This window comes from Neolamprologus multifasciatus, chromosome 5 (genome assembly GCF_963576455.1).
Source record: "Neolamprologus multifasciatus chromosome 5, fNeoMul1.2, whole genome shotgun sequence".
Classification (NCBI taxonomy): Eukaryota; Metazoa; Chordata; class Actinopteri; order Cichliformes; family Cichlidae; genus Neolamprologus; species Neolamprologus multifasciatus.
This window is the reverse complement of record NC_140443.1, coordinates 10257530-10280044: the sequence shown is the minus strand read 5'-3', so window position 1 is coordinate 10280044 and position 22515 is coordinate 10257530. Positions and strand designations below refer to the sequence as shown.

General features: G+C 39.5%; 1 protein-coding gene across 4 annotated transcripts in view; it reads left to right on the top strand.

Moving 5' to 3' along the window:
• Positions 1 to 22515, top strand: part of arhgef10la (Rho guanine nucleotide exchange factor (GEF) 10-like a) — a 130542-nt gene that overhangs the window by 66578 nt on the left and 41449 nt on the right. For all 4 annotated transcript variants that reach the window (XM_085160896.1, XM_085160897.1, XM_085160895.1 and 1 more), the window contains one exon: positions 6223 to 6344. In XM_085160896.1, coding sequence (XP_085017022.1) covers positions 6223 to 6344 — 122 coding nt within the window. The remainder of the gene's footprint in view (positions 1 to 6222; positions 6345 to 22515) is intronic.

Here is a 22515-nt window from a genome sequence, read left to right as displayed (position 1 = left end):
TTGCACTGGTGTATTTAATTAGTCTATATCTTTGGCCTTTGTGTCACAAGGGTTGATAGAGTGCCATGATCTGCAAATTAATCTTAATCAGCAAAAGACTTGAAACAAAAGCATGATAAGAATAAAGAAACTGAGAAACGAAATCTCCCTACTTAGTATTCCAATCCAGAAGCGTTACAAATGATGTTGTTATGAATAGTTATGGTACAGTAGCTGGGATTGAGTAGAACTGCCCATGACCTTTAGTTTGTGTAATCTCATCTTTTACATAGATTGCTTTTAATCAACACTGTATTAAAATAAACATCACGGCTGGAAATCACTGAAATTTATTTTTTGCTTTTTAAGGCAGTAAAATTTTATTTAAAAAAATTTCAGTGTTATGATTTAATTGGTTGTTTTATTAGTTTTTATTGTAACAAGACACTAACGCTGGTATAAAATGGTCAACAGTGTTCCATTAAATCCTTACGATGGAGATTTGCAGGAAATGTAGACCGAGAACAGACTGAGTACTTCAGTGTCACTAGGGGCCAGAAACAGCAGTCACGTATAGATGTAACTCCATTTTTGCGAGTGGGAGCATAGCTCAGTAATTGACTTCAATATGGTTTACCCTGAGATAATAAGTGTAGCCCTTGCCCAAACAGGTGGTAGCTTGCCCTGCAGAAGTGCCATTAGCAGTCATTTAACTAAGAGCACACTAATAGAGCCATAGCATCCGGGCATAGGAATTTAATATGTACCTCAGCCCCCTGGTGAGATTATGATTTAGTAAGCCTGGTGGTGCGAGAGTATTTGCCTGTAAATGGCAAACTGAAAGCTACATTTTGACTTCTGAATATTTTCTCAGTCTCACTATAGATTTTTCCCAGGAGACTACACAGAAACACAGGATTTTCTGGTTTAGAGGAAACCCAAGTGGTTCATTCAAAGGTTTTGCAAACAGCGCAAAAATTTAATGTTAAATATCAAAGAGGTTAGATTCCTGAGAACTATAATGTTCTTGTAATCTGTGAAAGGTTGTATCTGTCATTATTTCTTGATTTATTATCGTGTATATTTGTAATCCCATTTAACCAATGTGATGTAGTTTGCATGTGGCACCAGCGTGAAAGACCTTTACTGTATAAGCTGCCAAATGACGAGGATGATATGATTGATGTCTCGTGTTTTTGCATGGGGTGAGGCAAACAGAAAAATCAGTCAAAATCTAGTTATCTATATGGTCTGTGATGTTTCCAGGGAATCTGATTGAACTGTTACTTGGGCATACTACCAGATTTTTCAATTTGCGTTTAAGATGTTTATCCATATGGTTCAGGCCTTCTGTTTCACTGTTTTCCAACAAGGAATTAACAACTAAGCTGACAAATTTTGTACTGTCACATAATTTTATATGTCAATTTCTTTGGATCGAAAGGTATTATTCTGATAGGACACCATGGTAAAAACAAACAAACAAACAACTACTGTCTGTATGTGACATTAAAGCACATGTTTTTAACTGTCTGCTTACAGATGGATGCACATTCCAAGCCTCTACATTTAAGTTACTAACCACCTGCATGGAAAATAACTGTCTCATTTCATAATACCATAATAACTCACCTCTTTGCTTGTTATTTAGACTGCATTTGTTAGTAGCTTTGCTGCAGTTTTCTGCCTGTGTCGACAATTTCCGACAATTTGAATCTAATTGGTATGCATAGGAAGATACAATAAATCGCATGTCCTACACAACTGCTTGTAATTGCGATTCGAAAGCTAACGTGACTGTCTTTCTCTCCTGATTTGTAAAGCCTATCTGTGGTAAATTCAACACGATGTGAATCTAGTTTGAGGTGCAGTGTGCTGTGAAGACACAAACAAATGCTGTAAGCATGTGAAATGTAGTTTTCTTATAAATATGTATTTGGCTATTGTCCTTAAAAAGGAGAAAATCTAAGACATGATAGACCAAAATCACATTTGTTGTGGTAATAGAGATAAATACAGCAAAAGTTTTTGTGTGCATCAATAGGAGCAGGCTCCTGTATTAGCTGATGTAACATCTGGATATGAAATATAGAGGTTATAAACGCGTGTGTGTCTGTGTAGTTCATATATTAGTTGTCAAAAAAAACAACCAGCCACCGGAGCTTGCCCTGTTGTTATGCGTTTACACGATGTGATTGGTTGCCGTTGTTGTGATGACGGACTTGCCCGACAATTCAGTTGGCCAACACATGACGTCACCTCGATCAAAGTGAATGAGAAGTGAGACCACTGAAGCCTAAAATGCTTATGTGAGAGTCCTTTATAAGAGAAATGGGATGTAACAGGAGGACTTGATTGTTAGATTTTCCTGTGTTTAAAGGTTTGACTGATGCAAAATAAATTCCCAGAGGCGAAAGTGTACTGTGTAGTTGTGCATGCGTGTGATTGTGCGAGTGTGTGTGAGGATACTGGCCTGTGTGTCCCTATTCGATGCCGTATTCAATTTAGGTCTGTGCTTATCATTGGTTCACCGTTATTCATCTTCATTACTACATGGCAAAGATTGAAGGTTAAGGCTAATTTGTGTTCTTTCCTACCACTTTTCTCTCTGTCATTTTCTTTGTATCCCAGTCCTTTTCATTCTCCGTGTTTCTCTCTATGTATTTGTCTTTTAATTTTTACTGAGTGATAATTTAGTAAAAGAAGTCAGCGTACCCAAACGGCACATTATTTATGCTAATCTAATAATTAGTTGAAGAAAGTCGATAATTTCTCTGTGGAATAGAAAACCACTGAACTTGCTGCTCCGTCTTCAATTAGTCTTTTAATAAGTGACCTCACACCTCCATGAATCGTAGCAGGGCCTTGCTGTGGGATAGTCAGCACACAAGCCAACCACACACAAAATAATCACTGTATTCAATAATACTCCACAATTCAAGATGATTAAAAAAATACGAAAGGATTTATATTAACCCTGCTTTTAGTGTGACTGTTTAAGTGTTGAGATGAAGCACTCAAATGGATGAATTATTTGTAATATCTCCATTAAGTATCTAACATAAAGCATAATTTGATTATACAGCTTAAAAAATTGTAAGTAAGTAAATTATATCAAGTATGTTGTGTGTATGGGGTCGACAAGGTACAATCTGTATGCAAAGCTGCTTAGAATTTATAATATAATGTACAAGTATTTTTTTCTTTATATCTTTACAGGAGCCAGGAATATATCCTGTTATACTTGAGGATAAAATTTCTTTCATCCAATAATTCAAAGTGACAAAATTAAAATTTGGATTTGAAAAGTAAGCAACCTTATAAAATAATTAAAAACCGAGACCTTTCATTTACAGAAGCACTCGTGATTTTTGCTGTAGCGTTCCAAATTGTGTCCAAATGGATCCTGTTTGCTTTTTTTTTTTTTGCCTTTTTTTTTTTAAATGTTTAAAATTTGATTGGAGTCCATCAATGGAATATCTTTATGAACATACATCTGTAATGAAGATGTTGAATTTATAAACAACAAGAAAAACATTTCTGGCCCTGGGATAGTTCTGGTTTTTGCTTGCAGTCCACTACAGACGGCTTTAATTCTTCTAAAATGTATTCTTGAAATTATCGGTCATTGCCTAACAATTCAGTGGACAGAATGACAAAATCAAAAGCCTTTTTCCTGATCTCTGCTGGCTACAGAGAAATGATCCTCCTCCTTTGACGATCATGTGGATAAGACAGGGGGTGGGGGGTTGCTTCTCTCAGGTACAGTTAGACTGTGCAAAGGTTGAATGCAGCCAAAAACAGAGGTCCTTGTAGAAAACCTGTTACAGGCTTTTGAAAAGGCATTTGAGTTTGGGAAAATAGTTCATCTATTTGCAGTGAACAAAAACATTCTGTCACAATATTGGAGAAATGGCTTAAGGACAAGTCACTGACTGTCCTTGAGTAGCCAAAGCTAAGACATAAACCCCTCAGTTTTAAGCCTGTAGACACTCACCTAAGAAGGTTTGAATTTGTAATGGCTACCAAATGACAAAGTACTATTTTTATACAAAAAAAGTGACAATTCATATACAACAAATAATTTACATTTTTTTAATGGCTTATTGAATGTATGTTGATTGGAAAAAATGACAGTTGTGATTCTGCTTTTATGAATCCAGTAGAGCTGAAAGAAACTCTGTAGAGGTCAAAAGTTTCAGTATGGAAATTTGAAAATTATGAGAAAATACAAGGCACAAAGCACAGGATGAAACTCGCTGAAAGAAATTTCTAAAAAAGCACTTATCTAAGTCTACACAGTTTTGCCCTTGATCATTCTTATTGTTTTCTTTGTATAAATGTGTTTTGGCCTTTATTTATACTGCTAAAGCCTCAAATAGCACAACAATGCAAGATGCCTAAAACAACATCAATATTAAATAGATATTAAAAATCCAGGAATAATATTTGAATCTAAACATATTAAACACAAAGCATGATAGCTGATATGCTGATGGGAACAGGTGGATTTAAACTATGTGATAGAGACTAGTTGTAAGAAGGTGAAAAGGGTATTATGTTCCAAAGACGAGGCACAGCACAGCTAAAGGTTCTGGCAACCAATGCATTTAGTCTGAAACGAGGAGCAGTCAGGACAGCTCTTGAGGTTGAGCGTAAAGCACAGGATGGGGTGTGAAGGAGCTCGAAGAGATATGGGGGTGCCAACTCACTGAGAGCTTTAAAAGTGCAAAGCACAATCTTGTATTGGATGCACTTGGGAATGGGGAGCCAAGTTGGATAAGTGTAATATGGTCTGTGAACTTTGTGCAGGTGATGATTCTTGCTTTAGAGTTTTTGAGGAGATGAGAGAGAATGGCATTACATTAAATTAGGGGTGACCAGGGCTTGAACCAGAACGTGGATGCTGTGTTGAGAAAGAAAAGTGCATAGTCTAGAAATATTACATAGGTGAAATAGGCTGACTGTGACATTATTTGTGTGAGTGGTAAAAAAGAGAATGTCTAGCGAACCAGCTATGGAGACACTTTGGAAAGTGAGTACTTTGAGTTAATATCTATGACTTCAGTTTTATAGCTTTTTGCTTTGAGTTAATTGATTGTTAATCAAGTGGTGATGGCTTCTAGGCGGGCAGTGAGGTTAGAAGGGGAAAAGAGGTGTTGGGGTTTGTGGAAATATAGTTAGTTATAAATTATAAGTAAGTTATATCCTATCAGCATAAAACTGAAACTGTATTTCAAAATGAAAAAAATATTTCCAATAGGAAGGAGATAAATTATAAATAGCAGAGGTCCCAGAACTGATCCCTGAGGGACACCACGTGTTCTAGAGGCTGATGGAATGCAGAGAGTCTTGCCTTGGGCAAACTGTTTCCTGCATTTTTTGCAAAAGGAGAGCTATTGTAGTGCTTTGTCCTTGATTCCAGTGCTGGAATTTTTGAGTAATCCAATGATTTTGCAGTAATGCAAGCATTCTTGTAGAGGAGTTGGTGATTAAGGTATGTTTTCTTGGGTACAGCCAGGCTAGTTGTCTTGGCCAACATAACTGACTGACTCTTAAATTTTATCCCCTACCTAAATAATAAGGATATGATACTCCTATAAAACAAACTCTGCAATTAGCTTTTTCCTTTTGCTCATTATAATGCATCTGTGATCTCTACTAGCTTATACCTAGATAAAATATGCAAAAAAAACCAGAAAGGAGAGCTGTTAAATTTCATGCTCAGTTTAGTTTCTATACATACATACATAGATGATTACACAATTATATAATGGGAGTACCTTGGCAGAATTGCCCGGTGACTTGTCAGGGGTACACCTGTTGTAAGGCTCAGTGCTATGAGGCTCACACACCAGGCAAATCCATTATATTATAACACAAATCAGGCAGTTGCATTTTTCCTGCTGGGGCAGACTCTCACTGTTGATTAAGTAAAGGTTTAATCACTGTTGAAGCCCTGCATTGGCAGTACCTGGCCTCGCCTCCTACAACAGGGGATAAGCCTCTGGCTGATTATTCACATGCTAATCACACCATTCATATTATATACCTGAGATTGTGAAATGTGTTTATGGTGATTTTATGTGGTTTGACATAGCTTGAAATAGTTTACAGATTAGCTGAGCTGTGGGAATGAGATGCATGTTGAAAAGAAATAAAACAAGTACATAAACTAAACATCAAGTTGGGGTGACCTAAGTAAGAATGAATAGAAAAGAGTCTCTTTTTTTTCTATTTCAGGAGAGGAAAATTCACCAGGCTGGTTATGTGGAGAGGATGAAGGAAAGACGACAGCCCCCTTTTGGTATCCACTGCTCGCCTGTCACATGTCTGTCTTTGCTACAAAATCAACGGAGAGAAAGGTAATTTTGCTTCTGTGATTAAAGGACAAAAATCAATTTTTAAAAACAATTACTTTGTACACATGTTTCTGAAGTTTCAAAGATCAGCCCCTGCCAGCACTGCTTTCCAACAGTCTAATGGTATTTCAACATATAGGCTCCATGTTCAAATCTGGTCACTGTTCTGGTGAAGCCAGTCCAAATAGCATCCCTGCTAGGTCAGATAGTAACATGTTGTTTTTAACATGGCTCTCTCATTTACAGATGAGCAGACACAAAATGGGGATGGCATCTTTATGTAGCGCCTTGAATTGCACACCAAAGTCATTATTGTTTTGGAGAATGTTATAAACAGCAAGAACATAAAAAACCCCAGAGAAATAGATTCTCTCCTTCAGTCTCTATCTTACATTCACACTGCTCAAACTAATCTCATGGAAACCTCAAATCTGCTGTTTTGGGAAAAAACAGTAGTACATCTTAAGGTTTTAGTGCGCGCAGGACAAAGTCTGAACATTAAGCTTTTTAACATTTAAACACCAACACTGGTACACAAATATCACTGAGAGGAAGAGGCACAGATTTTATTACCAGAGGTGCAAACAAACCATTCCATTAAGACAACCTGTTGAATGTGTGTGTTGAATTTTCCTCTTTTTCCCCACTTTGCTTTATTATGCTATAATTTAGATGTTGATTTAAAAGAAAAAACTTTAGGGTTTTACTATGATAACGGCAGGGTATGTGATGACTCATTACTGATGACTATACCTTAATCCATCCATGAGGAAGGTTGGAACAATCACCCACAGAGCATGACAGCAGCAATTCATTAATAAGTTAAACCATTTCTGGCATGGAGACTAGAGCATTCAGGGTCTAACAGGAAATGGCATTATGCCCCCCACTTTAGACAGGCGAGCTGTTAAACAGTCCAAATTTATAAGCTAGAGTCTACTAATTGTCTAATGCAAATCCAGAGATTTCTTGGTCCGTGTTTTTGTTGGAAATAGCTGTCATCATAACAGACACACATGCACATATACACAAATACACAAGTTCGAAAGTGTTATTACAATTCTCTGCAGTTAGTGCTTACAGTATTGGTTTCAAGAAGTGCAACAAGCCTGTTAAATGTTCACACCACGCCCTGGTTCTTCCTGATGGAGTTGCAGATATGTCTCAATGAAGCATCACTTTAACAGATTGAGGAAGCCAATGGTGTTACATATCCCATGTCTGGAATGGGCTAAATTGCATCACAGGTTTCAGCTTGCTTATTGATGGTCAAAGCAGCACATCTGGTGTAATATTAAGCTGTACCTTGTTGAGGATTATGGGTGTATGTAATTTTATCTTGTAGAATTAGCAATCCACTGGCTGAACGCATTCTGCTTTTTAATACTCTCACTGACTCGGTATAATTTAATTGGAAGTGCAGCAATAATGCTAATAATGACTGATGAAGTATAAACAGTGGAACAAATTAAATTTTTAGCAGGATCATCTTACTGTTGTTGTCAGTTCAGAATTTTAAATCGCTGCTTCTTTTTGAACTTGCCAATTGTGCTTTAGCTGCAAATATTTTGTGTTCAGTGTTTTCGAACTGGCAGTGTTTATATTCGGGAAGCAAAGTGCCTCTCTTAAGATCAATCTGTCAGACCAATTTGACTTCCACTGACGTTAACTTTTCCTGTGAAGCAGCCATTAGTCCATAGTGGTGGCAGAATGGCTCCTTTAATAAAGATTTTGTCAAAAGAGATCATAGTGCCATTTTACACAGCCATTTCCCATTGAATGTAATCAAAGCCCACTTGCACTGACCTAACAGATAAAAATACACCATCTCAGTGATGATCTCACTCAAAAATACATAGACTATTGGAATTACAAGATGACACGCAAGCTTTTGCTTCTGGTTGCTGGCTCAAGAATTTCGATCAATACAAGCTGTTAAGACCTAGAAGCCGCCGATAGATCAAATGGTCAGTACAGGTGAGAGATAGACTTAAGGGGTTTTAGAAGTCAGTGGTAATGGTATAAAATCCGTTTGCAAGGGCTGAAAGATGATATTTCCGACCACATTTTCTATATCCATAATGTGGTTATGGGTCCTACTGTGCAAGTTGGAATGTGGCAGGGAGGCAAATTACCACAACCACCAGGGGAGGATGTTATAAAGTGATCATGCAATTATCTTAATGGCTGTGGGACAACCAAGCATAAATCAATCTTCCAGCATTAGATTAAGACCTGTACAGCAAACCATTGTCTGCTAGCCATGTTGATGACAATAAGGTGAAAGAGCAGCTGGTGAAAAGTGGAAAAAGTGCAGCACTGACACATCGGGGTCAGGGTGGGGTGTGGGATTTCCCAAAAGGTGCTAATGACTATCTGGAGTATTTTGCAAAAGCGTGTTACACCCGTGTAGAAGCTGAGCCAAGTGAATTAATGAATTTTGAGCCAGAGGGACGCTGCAGTCTCTAAGGATCTGCTGATACCACCGTCTTCTTGCAAAAATAAATGAAGCACCTGAGCACACCAGTGAAAATCATGGCAGCTATGTCAGTTACAAACCTTGTTTACCGCAAAATTGGTCCATGTGGTGAAATGAACATGCATGAGTAAAAGGCAGAAGCATTTACGCTTGTACTTCTGTGTGTGCAGGTATTATGTTCATGCTTCCTTAACTCTATAAATGTGCATGACTTGCGCGTTGCGCTATATTTGAGTGTATACTGTAGCTTTGGAATTTTATGCATCTCAAGAATGGGTTAGTAATGGGAATGGGGGCCTAGGTATCAGAAAGCTGGAGAGGTAGGCAGTAATATTTCTTTCCTTTTTTGACTAAAGAGAAGGTAGCATTAAATGGAGTGACTTTAAGTCCTTCATGCAGAGCAGACTGTGATTAGGGGCTTAACTCAGCAGCAGCCCCCCACTCCCTCTCTGTGTCTCCATCTTTGCCTCAGACACTGCCTCTGGGAAACACACGCCTCTCTGTGCCAAAGCTCCACAGCTCTTTCTCCAGCTTTTGCAGCTTCTCTTGGCAGTCTGAGTTACAGTGAGTAGAAAGGATGAAGAAAAGGCAAAAAAGAAATCCCAGATTAAAAAAGATGTGGCCGAAGGGGCCAAAGCCATTTCCTACAAAAATAAAGTTCTAAAGCAGCATAGCATGAACAACACGCACAGGTCACCTTAGGGAGCTCAATTCACTGCTGGCTGTGTGCAGCTCTGTGTGCCCCGGTCCACTCAGTGGGAGCTGGAGTGGGCTACTGGGCGAACTCGTTAGGCACCGGAGATAAACCTTATCACAAGTCTGCTGAGTGAGAACAGCAGGGGTGGACTGATTCCTCTCAATTTATCTCTTTCATTCTTTTCCTGTCTTTCTCCCTCGTTCTCTGTCTGTCTCTCACATACACACAAACACAGAGGATCCAGCACTATCTTGGTTAATAGACAAACCACATTCTGATGGTCCTTGTTGTTTAAAGAGTCAGTGCACGCTCTGTTTCACTGCCCTCTTTGCCACTTTGAAAGATGAAACGGAGCAGGTTTGGCAGTTGGCCCAAAGGGAGGGTGTGAGGTGGTTGGGTTAAGGGATTAATAGGAAATCCTATAGCAGAAAGGGTAACAGCCGAACCAGACTTCTATACAGGAGAATTGGCTGTTAAATGGAACAATTAATACTATTTTCTGCAACAGTTGCATGTTGGTGCATGATGTCAGTCTTAACAGGATTGATGTTTTTAATTATTACAGATAAACAGATTAAACGTTAGCTCAGAATTTGACTGAATTTTTGCCGAACTGTTCCCGAGTGCATCGGTGGTGATTCAAATAAACATAGCACCGAAATGAACCAGTTCTGAAACTCAGGGTGTGTTTACAAAACAATCCGTTTTAAATTCAATTAACTACTTAAGTCATTTTTCAAAGTAAAATGCCAAATGTAAGCTACTTTTATCTTTTCAGTTTCAGTATATTTACTATTTTGTATTGTACGATTGGAACACTTGGGTTTCAGCCCAAAGCCTGGATGAAGCAGTTTAAAAATGGCATCCTGGACTCTGTGGTGACGTGGTAATTTTTCATTACTTTAACTGTGAGAAGAGCTGCAGCTCTAAAAGGAGGTAGTAGCTGAATCAGGAATGGTATTTACTGCACTGTATTTGCTGTAAAAGGGGGGAAAAAAAAGGACAGATTTTTTGGCATGGACCGTAATCATGTTTGTTTGCTCTTTCTCCCCTTTCATCTCTCTCTTTGACTGTACAGCTCCTACAGTTTAATCGGCCGTATCTTTCGGTTTTGTCAGACAGGCTGTGTTAGTTTGAAGCCTGGAGACCAATAATGGAGGCGTTTATGAAACCCAGTAATCTGACAGCTCAGCAAGCTGTTTAACAACTAACTGGCATTCGATGGCGTCACATGGAGCACTTGGAACTGAATTACTTAAATTACATACCTGTCTCTATCTAGGACACATACTGTATGTTTTCTTGTGCACAGTATTTCTGTCCCACCACTTAGTCAGCAAGGCTCTGAAGATGATCAATGCCTACTTCCTTTTGTGATCTAACCATTTTCAAAGAGGTATATGTGCATTCTGTATTTGCAGTATTTAACAGTTAGGGGACAAATAGTGATTCACAAATGCCTCATATCTTCTCCAGTAGGAAAGCACCTCTTCTTCTGCTGCTCTAAAAAGGTTCTTTACGATCCAAGACTACAAAGACTTGCGAAATAGTAAAGGGACATGTTTCTAGACTCCATTTATGAGGCATTAGGCTAGGATGGGGTTGAGGATGGCTGCTATGCCAGAGCTCTTATAATACCTTGGGGGATTTCATCATGTATGCTTTGAAGTGCGGAATGACAAACTGGAAGGGGTTTGGACTGCATCAGGGTTAGCCTTCTTTCTCTATTTCTGAGAGGATTAGCTTCTGTGTCTCAGCTCAGAAAACGGAAAAGCCTACTCACATCTCACCGCTAATACACTCCACTAGTTTACATAGATCGCACAGATCATCAGCATTATTATTTATTTACTTACTTATGTTTGCTGTAGTCAAACAAACGCATTTGAATTGATTCCTACTAAGCCTCGAAAACTATTAATTATAGGTGCTCGGGTCTTTACCATCTGTTGAAACGCACCGAGGTCAATGCTTGTTTCCCGGACTAGCTGGTGCTTTTGGGCCATGTTGTGCAATGTCCCTCTCACTTGCTGTGTCATCCATCTTTCCTGCTGATGGAGTGATAAGAGAGCAGCAATGCACATTCAGCTAGGCACATGAAAGTGACTGCATGTACAGAAAATGAGCGGGTTGAGTGGCACCCTTGGCAGCAGCATACACTTTGTTCATGGCTACATTTATGGCATTGTCGGGGGAATGAGTGATTTACAGACATAATGACTCAAAGCTCTTACACAAAAGATGAATGAAAGGGTTCACTTTGAAGGCTCTGTGTGTGTGTGTGTGCATGGACAGTACAGATGAGACACAATGTTATGAAATATGGATTAAAAAGGACGACAGTGTGAAAAGGTGGCCTTCCCCTGTAGCAACATATTTCTGCTGATTTATTTCCTTTTCCCCCTCGAGACTATTTTTATTCTAATTTTTTAAAGGTAAAGTCATCAAATTGGCAAGTTACGCAATGCTTGTCCCTCTGTTTTTCTTGAAGGTCATTTGCTACCCTTCAAGGTAGCAGCTTCAGCCACCTCTTTGATTTGTTGAGAAAAGATGCCCCAGCATGGATTAAAAGCTTGTTCTATCCACATAGCCACCCAGGCGTAGCGGCTCCCCTTCTAACTCTGCAGTAATATCCTTCTGGCAAACAGAAAAACACAAACAGCAGGATGCGCAAGTGCTTGAGACTGTTTCGAGAGAGCACATCGATCTCTCTCAGACCCGATCCTCATCCACATCACTTTGCTTATATTGTTAAAGGCTTGACATTAACTTTGAAGCATCTGTCCAAATATCTGACAAGTGTGTTTAGATTTCACGTGACTAAACATGAGTCTCTTTTTCATTTTTTCAATGCATAGTGCAGTTCTCAGATTATGAATGAGCAATAGAAAGCAAACAAAATAATTAAAATAATTCATTCATGCGTGATTCTTATAAGTGGCTATAAACTGTGTAATCTTTAAATACTTCACAATAGACCTCGACCCAGCTACAGGCATGTATAAGGTGAAGAAACTGTTTGTGGTCGCTTCACAGATTATCTCATTATTTTTCGGTCAACATCATATTTGGAAAAAATGTTTCTCAAGGCACATTCATGAACATTTAGTGATTAATTAGTTTCAGTGCCATTTCAATTCAAGCCACTGCTCCTCTGTAAATAATCTCTTCATTTAATCCCTCAGTTGATTAATCACTGATCATCAATACTGTTTTACAGGCACATTTCATAGTAGTTCTATAAATCGCCATATCCGTGCCTAGCAGGTCACATTTAAGAAAGTTTCTACATTAATTTATTAATAATTGCTGGAATGGAAATGAAACGTGTGTCCCTATTTTTACAATGATTGCAATTTTGTAAAACAAAATCAGGTGCGTCTGAGGCTTTATAAATTGACTCTTGATTAGTCAATCATAGAATTCTGAGTTGGGTAAATGATGGGGAAAATAATTCAGACTGTTATTCCGCATCTAACTGTTATTTGGAATATTTAACTAAATAGTGAATAAAGACAAACTCTTGAGTTTGTTTCTGACTTAACTTGTCCACTGAGCACAGTGGAGCATTAGGAATTTAGGATACTCAACATACATTGGGTCATATTAATAATGATGTTCAATAAGTCAATCGAAGCTATGATCTGTTGCTGGGGTTTTTTTTTGGTTTTTTTGTTTTTTTTATAATTTTTTGCTGCAGCGATGCTCAGATCTAACACCAATAACTGCTGATTTTGATTTAACCCCAAATAAGGCTAATATGTTCATCTGTGCAGCTTCTGGATTTTTTTTGTTTGCAAGGTTTGCAGTTTAGATTCTGAAGACTTATTATACATGCTCACCACAAATTATGCGTCACGCTGATGTTTTCACAGGCTAATCGGAGTTATTGGAGTTCTTGCTTATATGTTTGAATAATTGCTGTCTTAAGCATTAAATGCATAGATGCTAGCACATTCTGTTTTTTAAAACTGCTTTTGTGTTTGTTTCAATCCGCAAACTAGTATTTAAAATGGATTTGGTATAAAAACTGTATCCTCTGATTAGTAGATGTAACTGATTGCTGTAATTGCTCTATTTTTAAGCCACTACCTGAAGCTTTGTAAACATGGACCATTGTCCTGACCACAAAAACAAAGCACTTCTGTTCATGCTCATCTTCTGAGTTCAGAGAGGGCAGAGGAGCGTTTGGCATGCAGAATATAACAAAGCAGGAGGAAGTGTCAGTCTAATTTCTCTGTGTGAAGCTGGATCACAGCAGACCTGTCGCCAGAGCTGGCCCTTCTGGTCACTGCGGCTCAGCACAGCAAAACCCAACCCCAGAAACTTGTCACTGTCACAAATACAGGGGGCATTGACAACATGCAGTTTCAGACTGCTTGACATTCCCGATCAAAGAGCCCTCTCTCTGAGGTCAGGGCAGAAGTCAAACTTTGGCATTCGCCGAGAACAACTCTGGGGGAGTTGTGACAGTTCCCAGCATTTTGGCTAATGTACCAAAGTGTCCAGAGGTCACGCTTTCTTTGTAGATCTGGATCTACCCTGCCGTTGGTCAGCAGCATCAGCAGCCGAGATTATTGAAGTCATGTAGTAGTTAGAAGGTGCTTCGTAAAATATTGGATTGACTGCTGTGTGTCTGGATCTCTCTTAAATTCTGTATCAACGGTTACAAACAGGAGCTGACTATGAAAGTGGGAACTTTTTACAATTTTATAAGCACCTGTGGAAAAAAATGTACTAGACTAAAGAAACAAAAAGAAAGATAAGGTAAGAGTTTAAAGCCTAAAGCATATTATTTTTATAATAAGTGATGCTGACCTTGTACTCTTTCAGACTTTCAGGGGGAAACATTTTTGTATTGTATATACGACCTAACTAACAAAATAATACCAGAGTGGAGCTATTGTATTGTGTAGTTATTGTATTGTATTGCAAATGGTTGCCAAGCTCACTAACAGCAACCACCTTTTCTTCCTGCCTTATTGGCCAGCAGGGCGATACAGCATGGACTGCCAGAGCAGGCATTAAAGTTGCTGAAATAAACAGCGGTGTTTCGAAATAAATAGTGCAATCTCTGAAAGGCTTTTTTAGTACCTGCATGTTAAAATAATCATGTCATCATTACCGCCTGCGTATCTAAGCTTTTAATTTTAATTTGCTAAACAGCTGGAACTAGGAACAGTGAAAAGGATTTGAAATTTTTAATTTATAGTGTAGTGAATGGATTGCGGTGGTCTTGCTGTCACAGTTAGTGCTGCAGAGCAAGAGTCTTTCACTGGATGCATTTTCAGTTATCTTATTATTTACACATGCTGTGCATAGTCTTTGTAAACTAGTTAAAGGCTTTGCAATGTTCACTTTCCTCTGCTTTCCTCCTAGCAATCTCCTTTCCAAAAGAGGGCAGTGCAGTGTCTGTATAAATGTGAATAGAGCAGCCACACCCCTGCTTGACAGTGAGGTCATTTGCAAAGGGCCTGATCCGTTGCTGTGACAGCTAACATACTAATTACAGTGAATCATAGACACTCTAGCAATGCCTCAGAGTGGAGTTCTCCTTCTCGGGCCCTGGGTTTCTGCTCGCTCTGTACTTGTCAAGATAGCATGCAGGAACAAATTATGTACCCAGAAGGGAAATCCTGCAGATCTGCTAAATGTGCTAATTTGGTCACATTTTCCTCTGTGATTATACATCAATGTGGAAAGGATGATAGGAAAAAGCTGTAGTGAGTCAAAAGGAAAGGGATGAAGGCCGTTTTGTCTTTGAGTTCCTATTGTGCTAAACAAGTCCTGTCTATTGCAGTGATAGCTTCTCTCCTTATATTGCTTTTCTAGATCGTCTAATTAGTGTTCCTGCTTCATATTTTTAAGACATGCAGAGCTACTGCTCTGAATGCTGCTTAATTTATTGTCGTTGGCCACTGGTAAGCTTTTTAAGGATAGGCTGTCTTTGCATTCTGTTCTCTCTTTATGATGGTGCAACCAGGATTACTTTTAGCTTTCAAGTTTTTCAGAATGTTTGTTCAATTCATTTAATTACTGTGGAAACTCATGAATTTGCCGTTCAGTTCAGTCATGAAAGAAGGTTAACCAATCTAAGATCATCACATCATGGTTAGAAAATTATATGTTCATCAAAAGTAACAGAAGAAGAAGAAAAATTGAGACAACTGGCCTAACCTATGGTGCTTGAAGTCCTGTTTAAGAACCAAAGATTTATGTTTGTTTTATGTTATGCCAAAGAGGCCACCATAGATTTAGTGTCCAAGGATTGTAAGGGCCACATTCAAATTTGGGAGGTACTCCTTGATGTGCAGAGCTTCCTTGGCAAAAGTGTTACAGCCACCAAATGGCTAGGACTGAGCTGGCACCAAGGTTCCCTTTGTTCTGCATTTCCTGCCATCTGATATTAAGGATTATAGAAAGCCCCGTCCAGTCTTATGCCCAGGGTTTCATCTGGGACCCCATGTTGACACACAGTTGTGTCAGTTTCTGTGTTTGAGGTGAGTAAAGATCCCAAGCTTGTTTGGACCCAGTACGGATATCTCCTGTCTTTGGCAAAAGGGAAGGGAAGATGGAGGAAGTGATTGAATACACAGTAGCCCGTAGTCCTCTTTTGAACCCATTAATGCAGGGGCAGTACAACCGCTTTCATCCAGAGTTGGAACTGCCATGGCCGCAGGAGTCAGCGGTGTGGGTGTGTGGATCCGTGTGTGTGTATCTGTGAAGAGGGGGCATAGCGACACAGCGAATTTGCATCACATTTGTTGAGCGTGTTGCAATCGTTCAGCCAGGAGCGGTGAAGGACACGAGGAATAAAATCTCAGTCGAGTCATGAATATGAGTTTGTAATGTCCTACCAATGTCAGGCTGTGGCTTTGAGCAGAGATATGCAAAACCACTCTCCAGCTTCATTCCACTTATTGCTGATATGATCTGTGGCATAGCCAGGGGAGACAGGGAATCGTTACTGTACAGACAGTGGTTATTAAATTGGAGGAAATGTCCTGAGCCAGTTTTAATAATAAGCTGATAGCCATATGGTTTTGCAGCAAGTCCTAACCACCTCTAAAAGGCCCGATACGGACCTATCAAGAGTTAAAAATCAGGTTGTCTACTCAGCCTTCTTGTGCAGATGGTTTAATCTTATTGTCTTCCAATGACTTTGAATATTCTGAGTGTAACGCAGGCCTGCAAGCACAGCAGGTGGTTGGCCCTTTGATCTCTGCTTGTTGATGCTAGTGGAATTTAAATCACAGGGTGACATCTAGCTCATGAAATCATAACATTAACAGCAAGTTTCTGCTTTGATCCTGTTGTCCTTTTGTATTAGGTTCATGACAGATTATGATAAATTGCAAGAGTGATAATTAGCAAACAACACTTTGCCGTGGCCATATGGTCATGTCTTGAGAGTGTGACTGTCCACAAGCACTATGTTTGTGAAATTTTGTGCACATATGGTATACTCTACATGTATGTGCAATGGAAATGTTTTGTCTTACCAACTCTTTGACCTTTACAAAATCTGCCTGCAGGTACAAATAAGGTAACATGAACCTGAATGACCTCTGTTTCAGCATCCATTTACTTTTGCCTTTTAAATAGAAAAAAATAAGTTTTAAAAAAGTTATTATTAGTTAAAATTTACTAGTTACAGCAAATTGTGATTTGCATATAATAGTTACCAGTGAATAGAGAAGAGGTTCTAAGATGTAATGTCCATGTTTGGGATTCAGCCTGAGTTTTCTTATGGCAGGAAGAAGCAAGCACATAAATATCTTAGTTAACCTCTCTCTAACCTCAGAGATTACTCCATGCAACTCTGCAGGTCTTTGTTCAATTTTGCTGTCACCATTAAAAAAAACATCAATTGTTATGAAATATTCATGATATACTTTTTTTTACTTATAGATTTCCCTATTAGTAAAATAATATCTCAGTTGTTTCTATAGCAACATTACCAATAATTTATTTACACGGCTCTTCTCTGTTTCTGGGTAAAATGTGCAAAAACAATGTCCCTTCTTCCCTATATGTACCTGTCACACAGAATGGCCTTGTTGAATATGAGCCCAACTAGGCTGCCCTCACGACACGTGACCATGTGAAGCTAGACAGCTAGCGAACAAAATAGACGAGATCTTCCACACAAGGCTTGCTTTTCTTGCTTTTAATGAAGATCCTTTAAAGCCTTATCCTCTCTCAAGGCTTCTCCTTGCTATTTCTTATTTGTAAAAAGACGAACGTTTCCCAAGGTACAGTGGGGCAAAAAAGTATTTAGTCAGCCACCGATTGTGCAAGTTCCCCCACTTAAAATGATGACAGAGGTCAGTAATTTGCACCAGAGGTACACTTCAACTGTGAGAGACAGAATGTGAAAAAAAAATCCATGAATTCACATGGTAGGATTTGTAAAGAATTTATTCGTAAATCAGGGTGGAAAATAAGTATTTTGTCAATAACAAAAATACAACTCAATACTTTGTAACATAACCTTTGTTGGCAATAACAGAGGTCAAACATTTACTATAGGTCTTTACCAGGTTTGCACACACAGTAGCTGGTATTTTGGCCCATTCCTCCATGCAGATCTTCTCAAGAGCAGTGATGTTTTGGGGCTGTCGCCGAGCAACACGGACTTTCAACTCCCGCCACAGATTTTCTATGGGGTTGAGGTCTGGAGACTGGCTAGGCCACTCCAGGACTTTCAAATGCTTCTTACGGAGCCACTCCTTTGTTGCCCGGGCGGTGTGTTTTGGATCATTGTCATGTTGGAAGACCCAGCCTCGTTTCATCTTCAAAGTTCTCACTGATGGAAGGAGGTTTTGGCTCAAAATCTCACGATACTTGGCCCCATTCATTCTGTCCTTAACACGGATCAGTCGTCCTGTCCCCTTGGCAGAAAAACAGCCCCATAGCATGATGTTTCCACCCCCATGCTTCACAGTAGGTACGGTGTTCTTGGGATGCAACTCAGTATTCTTCTTCCTCCAAACACGACGAGTTGAGTTTATACCAAAAAGTTCTACTTTGGTTTCATCTGACCACATGACATTCTCCCAATCCTCTGCTGTATCATCCATGTGCTCTCTGGCAAACTTCAGACGGGCCTGGACATGCACTGGCTTCAGCAGCGGAACACGTCTGGCACTGCGGGATTTGATTCCCTGCCGTTGTAGTGTGTTACTGATGGTGACCTTTGTTACTTTGGTCCCAGCTCTCTGCAGGTCATTCACCAGGTCCCCCCGTGTGGTTCTGGGATCTTTGCTCACCGTTCTCATGATCATTTTGACCCCACGGGATGAGATCTTGCGTGGAGCCCCAGATCGAGGGAGATTATCAGTGGTCTTGTATGTCTTCCATTTTCTGATGATTGCTCCCACAGTTGATTTTTTCACACCAAGCTGCTTGCCTATTGTAGATTCACTCTTCCCAGTCTGGTGAAGGTCTACAATTCTTTTCCTGGTGTCCTTCGAAAGCTCTTTGGTCTTGGCCATGGCGGAGTTTGGAGTCTGACTGGTTGAGGCTGTGGACAGGTGTCTTTTATACAGATGATGAGGTCAAACAGGTGCCATTCATACAGGTAACGAGTGGGGGACAGAAAAGCTTCTTACAGAAGACGTTACAGGTCTGTGAGAGCCAGGGATTTTCCTTGTTTGAGGTGACCAAATACTTATTTTCAACCCTGATTTACGAATAAATTCTTTACAAATCCTACCATGTGAATTCATGGATTTTTTTTTCACATTCTGTCTCTCACAGTTGAAGTGTACCTCTGGTGCAAATTACTGACCTCTGTCATCATTTTAAGTGGGGGAACTTGCACAATCGGTGGCTGACTAAATACTTTTTTGCCCCACTGTACAAGCGTGTAGGGCACTCTTAGCGTGTACATGAACTCGTTCACTCTTTTAATACTGCCGAAGCACGCTTGTGATAACGATGACTCACTCTGAGCAAATTTCGAACCCATACATTTTAAGTGTTTTTAGCATATTACTTATAATATTTCTTAACTTTGAACTTATTTATCACTTTGCTTATGTAACTTAATCAGACTATGCACTAACTACTGACTTTTGACCAAAAGGCATAACACCAACAGTCAGTAGTGTAAAAGGAGCCTCTGCTTACTTAAAAAAACAATAATAAAACTAACAGACTGGACTGTCTCCTCACTCTGTTAGTATTAAGTAGTTCAAATACATTACCCAAACTGTCCTCAAGTGTGCCAGTGTGATCTTGGAGGTATTAAAACTACAGGTTGACAGAGGTCAGAGTTCCTTTATTCCAAATGTAGTCATGATCTTTTTTTTGTTTTTCAAAATTCAGTTTCTTAGACAACAACCAAAAAGTACATCATTTAGAATTAGATTAATAGACAAGGATTCTTCTGTAAATTGATAAAAAAGATAAAGGGATAATTAAACCTTCGGATTGTTTTATCATTTCGGTATTTTTATGTGTGTCAGTGTCAAAAAGAACTGCAAAGCAGACCAAGGACTGATGGGATTTTGACCGTTGTGCCACCTGCTGACCAGCAGAATTGAATTGTTGAAAAAGAAAAAAACAAAGCGTAGGTGTCTCCTTGAGGCATAGTTGTTACATGCTTTCACTTTGTGTAGTTGAAATCTTGTCTCTGGTTGTCCTCCCCCTCCTCCATTACTCTGGTCAAAAATTCTCACTGAACATTTGCTAAATGTCACCTTGTCTTTTGTTTCTTTCAGCTCCCACCATCTGTCTTTCATTTCTTTGTAGCATTTTTTCTTCTTTGTTTGTGTGTGCGTTCAGACGGCGTTGTGTATACCTCACTATACATTATTTTCGCCTATACTCATTGATTTCCTTTCTTTTTTAAAATGTAATTTTTGTATTTGTTTTTTGTACTTTAGTTCAAGCACAGAACAGATCCAATATATTAAGAGTTTCAAGGGGATTTTTGTGCAAGGTTAGAAATCACTTACTCAACCGGGACAAGGCTCTGAACAAGTTTAGAGCACGTTTAGATGTAGAGAGCATGCTCAATAGAAGACACGCTTGTCAGTGCTACACTGACATAAAAGGTCAGATTAAGACAAAAAAAAATGTGGTTAACCAAGTCAGTATCGTGTTATTTAGAAATACCCGTGCGTTAGGGTTGCCTTCTTGATAATCTGAGCAGAAACTTTGAAAAATCTCTCATATTTGTGGTTTGTTTAGTGTGCATTACCTGTAGCAAGGCTTTGGATGTAAGCACTTTCAGGCTGACTGGCGATTCACTCTGCGGCCATCCTGCCTGTAGCCTTAGGCAGTGGGGTTGCAGTGGGGAGGGAGCGCAAACACCAGTCAATTACCAGTTAATAAACAGTGGAAGTTTTCTATTAGTGCTTGTTAGTGCGTGTAAAAGATTGTTGGTATGTGGAATTGGGGGAAGTCACTGTGACTATGGAATCCGAAAAAAATAGTACAGCCATATTTGCTTTCTCTGGGTGTAATATACAGCACCCAGCCCTCTCTGTGCATGCCATTTAAAGAGATAATATTTGTTATTTGATTTTCAGAAGGCCATGGTGCAGTGTACAGCGTTTCCAAATACTTTTTTTGTCTCGTAAAAAGGTCCAGAAATGTGTGGTCAGGAGTTTCTAGTAAGGCAATATATCATAATTGACTATAAAGCTCTCTTTCCAATAAAGCATATATAAGTGTAGTGGAGGCCAAACAATGCAACGCTGGCTGCAGCGTGTCTCATCTTCTTGTTGATAACATTATAGGACCCTAGTGAATATGATGCATGGACTTTTTTCGGGAAGCAATTGTCAAAAATCCCACGTGTAGTAAATCTCCCGCATATCAGAAAGCAGGTTTCACTGTGCTTACAGAGGAACATTGCTGTAAGGAAAAACAGTGCACCTGAGTAGCCTTGGGAAGTATAACAACATTAATTGGATTTGGAGAAGTCCTCTTTTGCAAGGGAACACTGTTCTGACAGTCTGACAGCCAGAAGCATGAATCATTAAAGTGCCTCCCTGTCATATTAGACCACTACCAATCTCTACCACTGCATGCATTTGCAGTTGTTGTTGCACAGAGCCAAGAGCTGTACCAGCGTGTACACCAACTAGGCAAAATCTTCACAGTAAATAAAAGACAATAACAATAAATGGTCCCATCCATTCTTCCCTGTAGGATTGTAATTTAATTACACACGTTTCACATTTATTTTCAGAAGAACAACAAAGCTCCCGTGCTTACCATTGCCACCTGGAGCCAGCATCTGGGCTGGCGTCTTCTTGGGGTAATGGGTGGGGCACTTTGCAACTTGTTCTCTAACGTGTGCCTTTCTCTTATTTTTGTATATGTCCCTTTTGATTGTATATATTTTTCCTGTTTGCTGTTTATTCCCGCTGTCTACTATTTATATTTTATTTTGGCACAACTGGCTCAGAGCACCCAGAATTTCATTGTACATGTACGGGGACAATAAAGGGCTATTCTATCCTATTCTGTTCATTGGTAACCAGCAGCTGGGAGGCCGCGCTCTCATCACATCAACAAATCTTGCTTTAATTAGCTCACCTGCCCATTTCCTCCCCTTTCTTCCCCCGTGTTCCCTGAAGTCTTCCATCAACCCTCCCTCAGCTGGCTTACAGGCTCACCTTCCTCTCTCATCCTGCCTCCCGCGCAGGGGAATAGCGTTAGCTTTTCAACTTCACACCTACAGCTCTGCAGGCACACACACGCAGAATGTGCGATAAACGAGACTGACAATAGACTTTGAGAAGGCTTGGATCTTATTGATTTTTAAATGGGGCCTCACTGATACGGTATTAGCATTGGGATTGCCAGTGATATGGCCATTGCTGAAGGCTCACATTTCCTAGGTGCCTGTCAATATAATTTGCACATTCACAGGTAGAAGTGGTCTTACAGGCTCTGTTGTTATGCTCACCCGTGCTCTTTCCACTGGCTGCTTAAAGAACTTCAATAAGTGGACCAGTGGTTTACTGTATTGATCATAG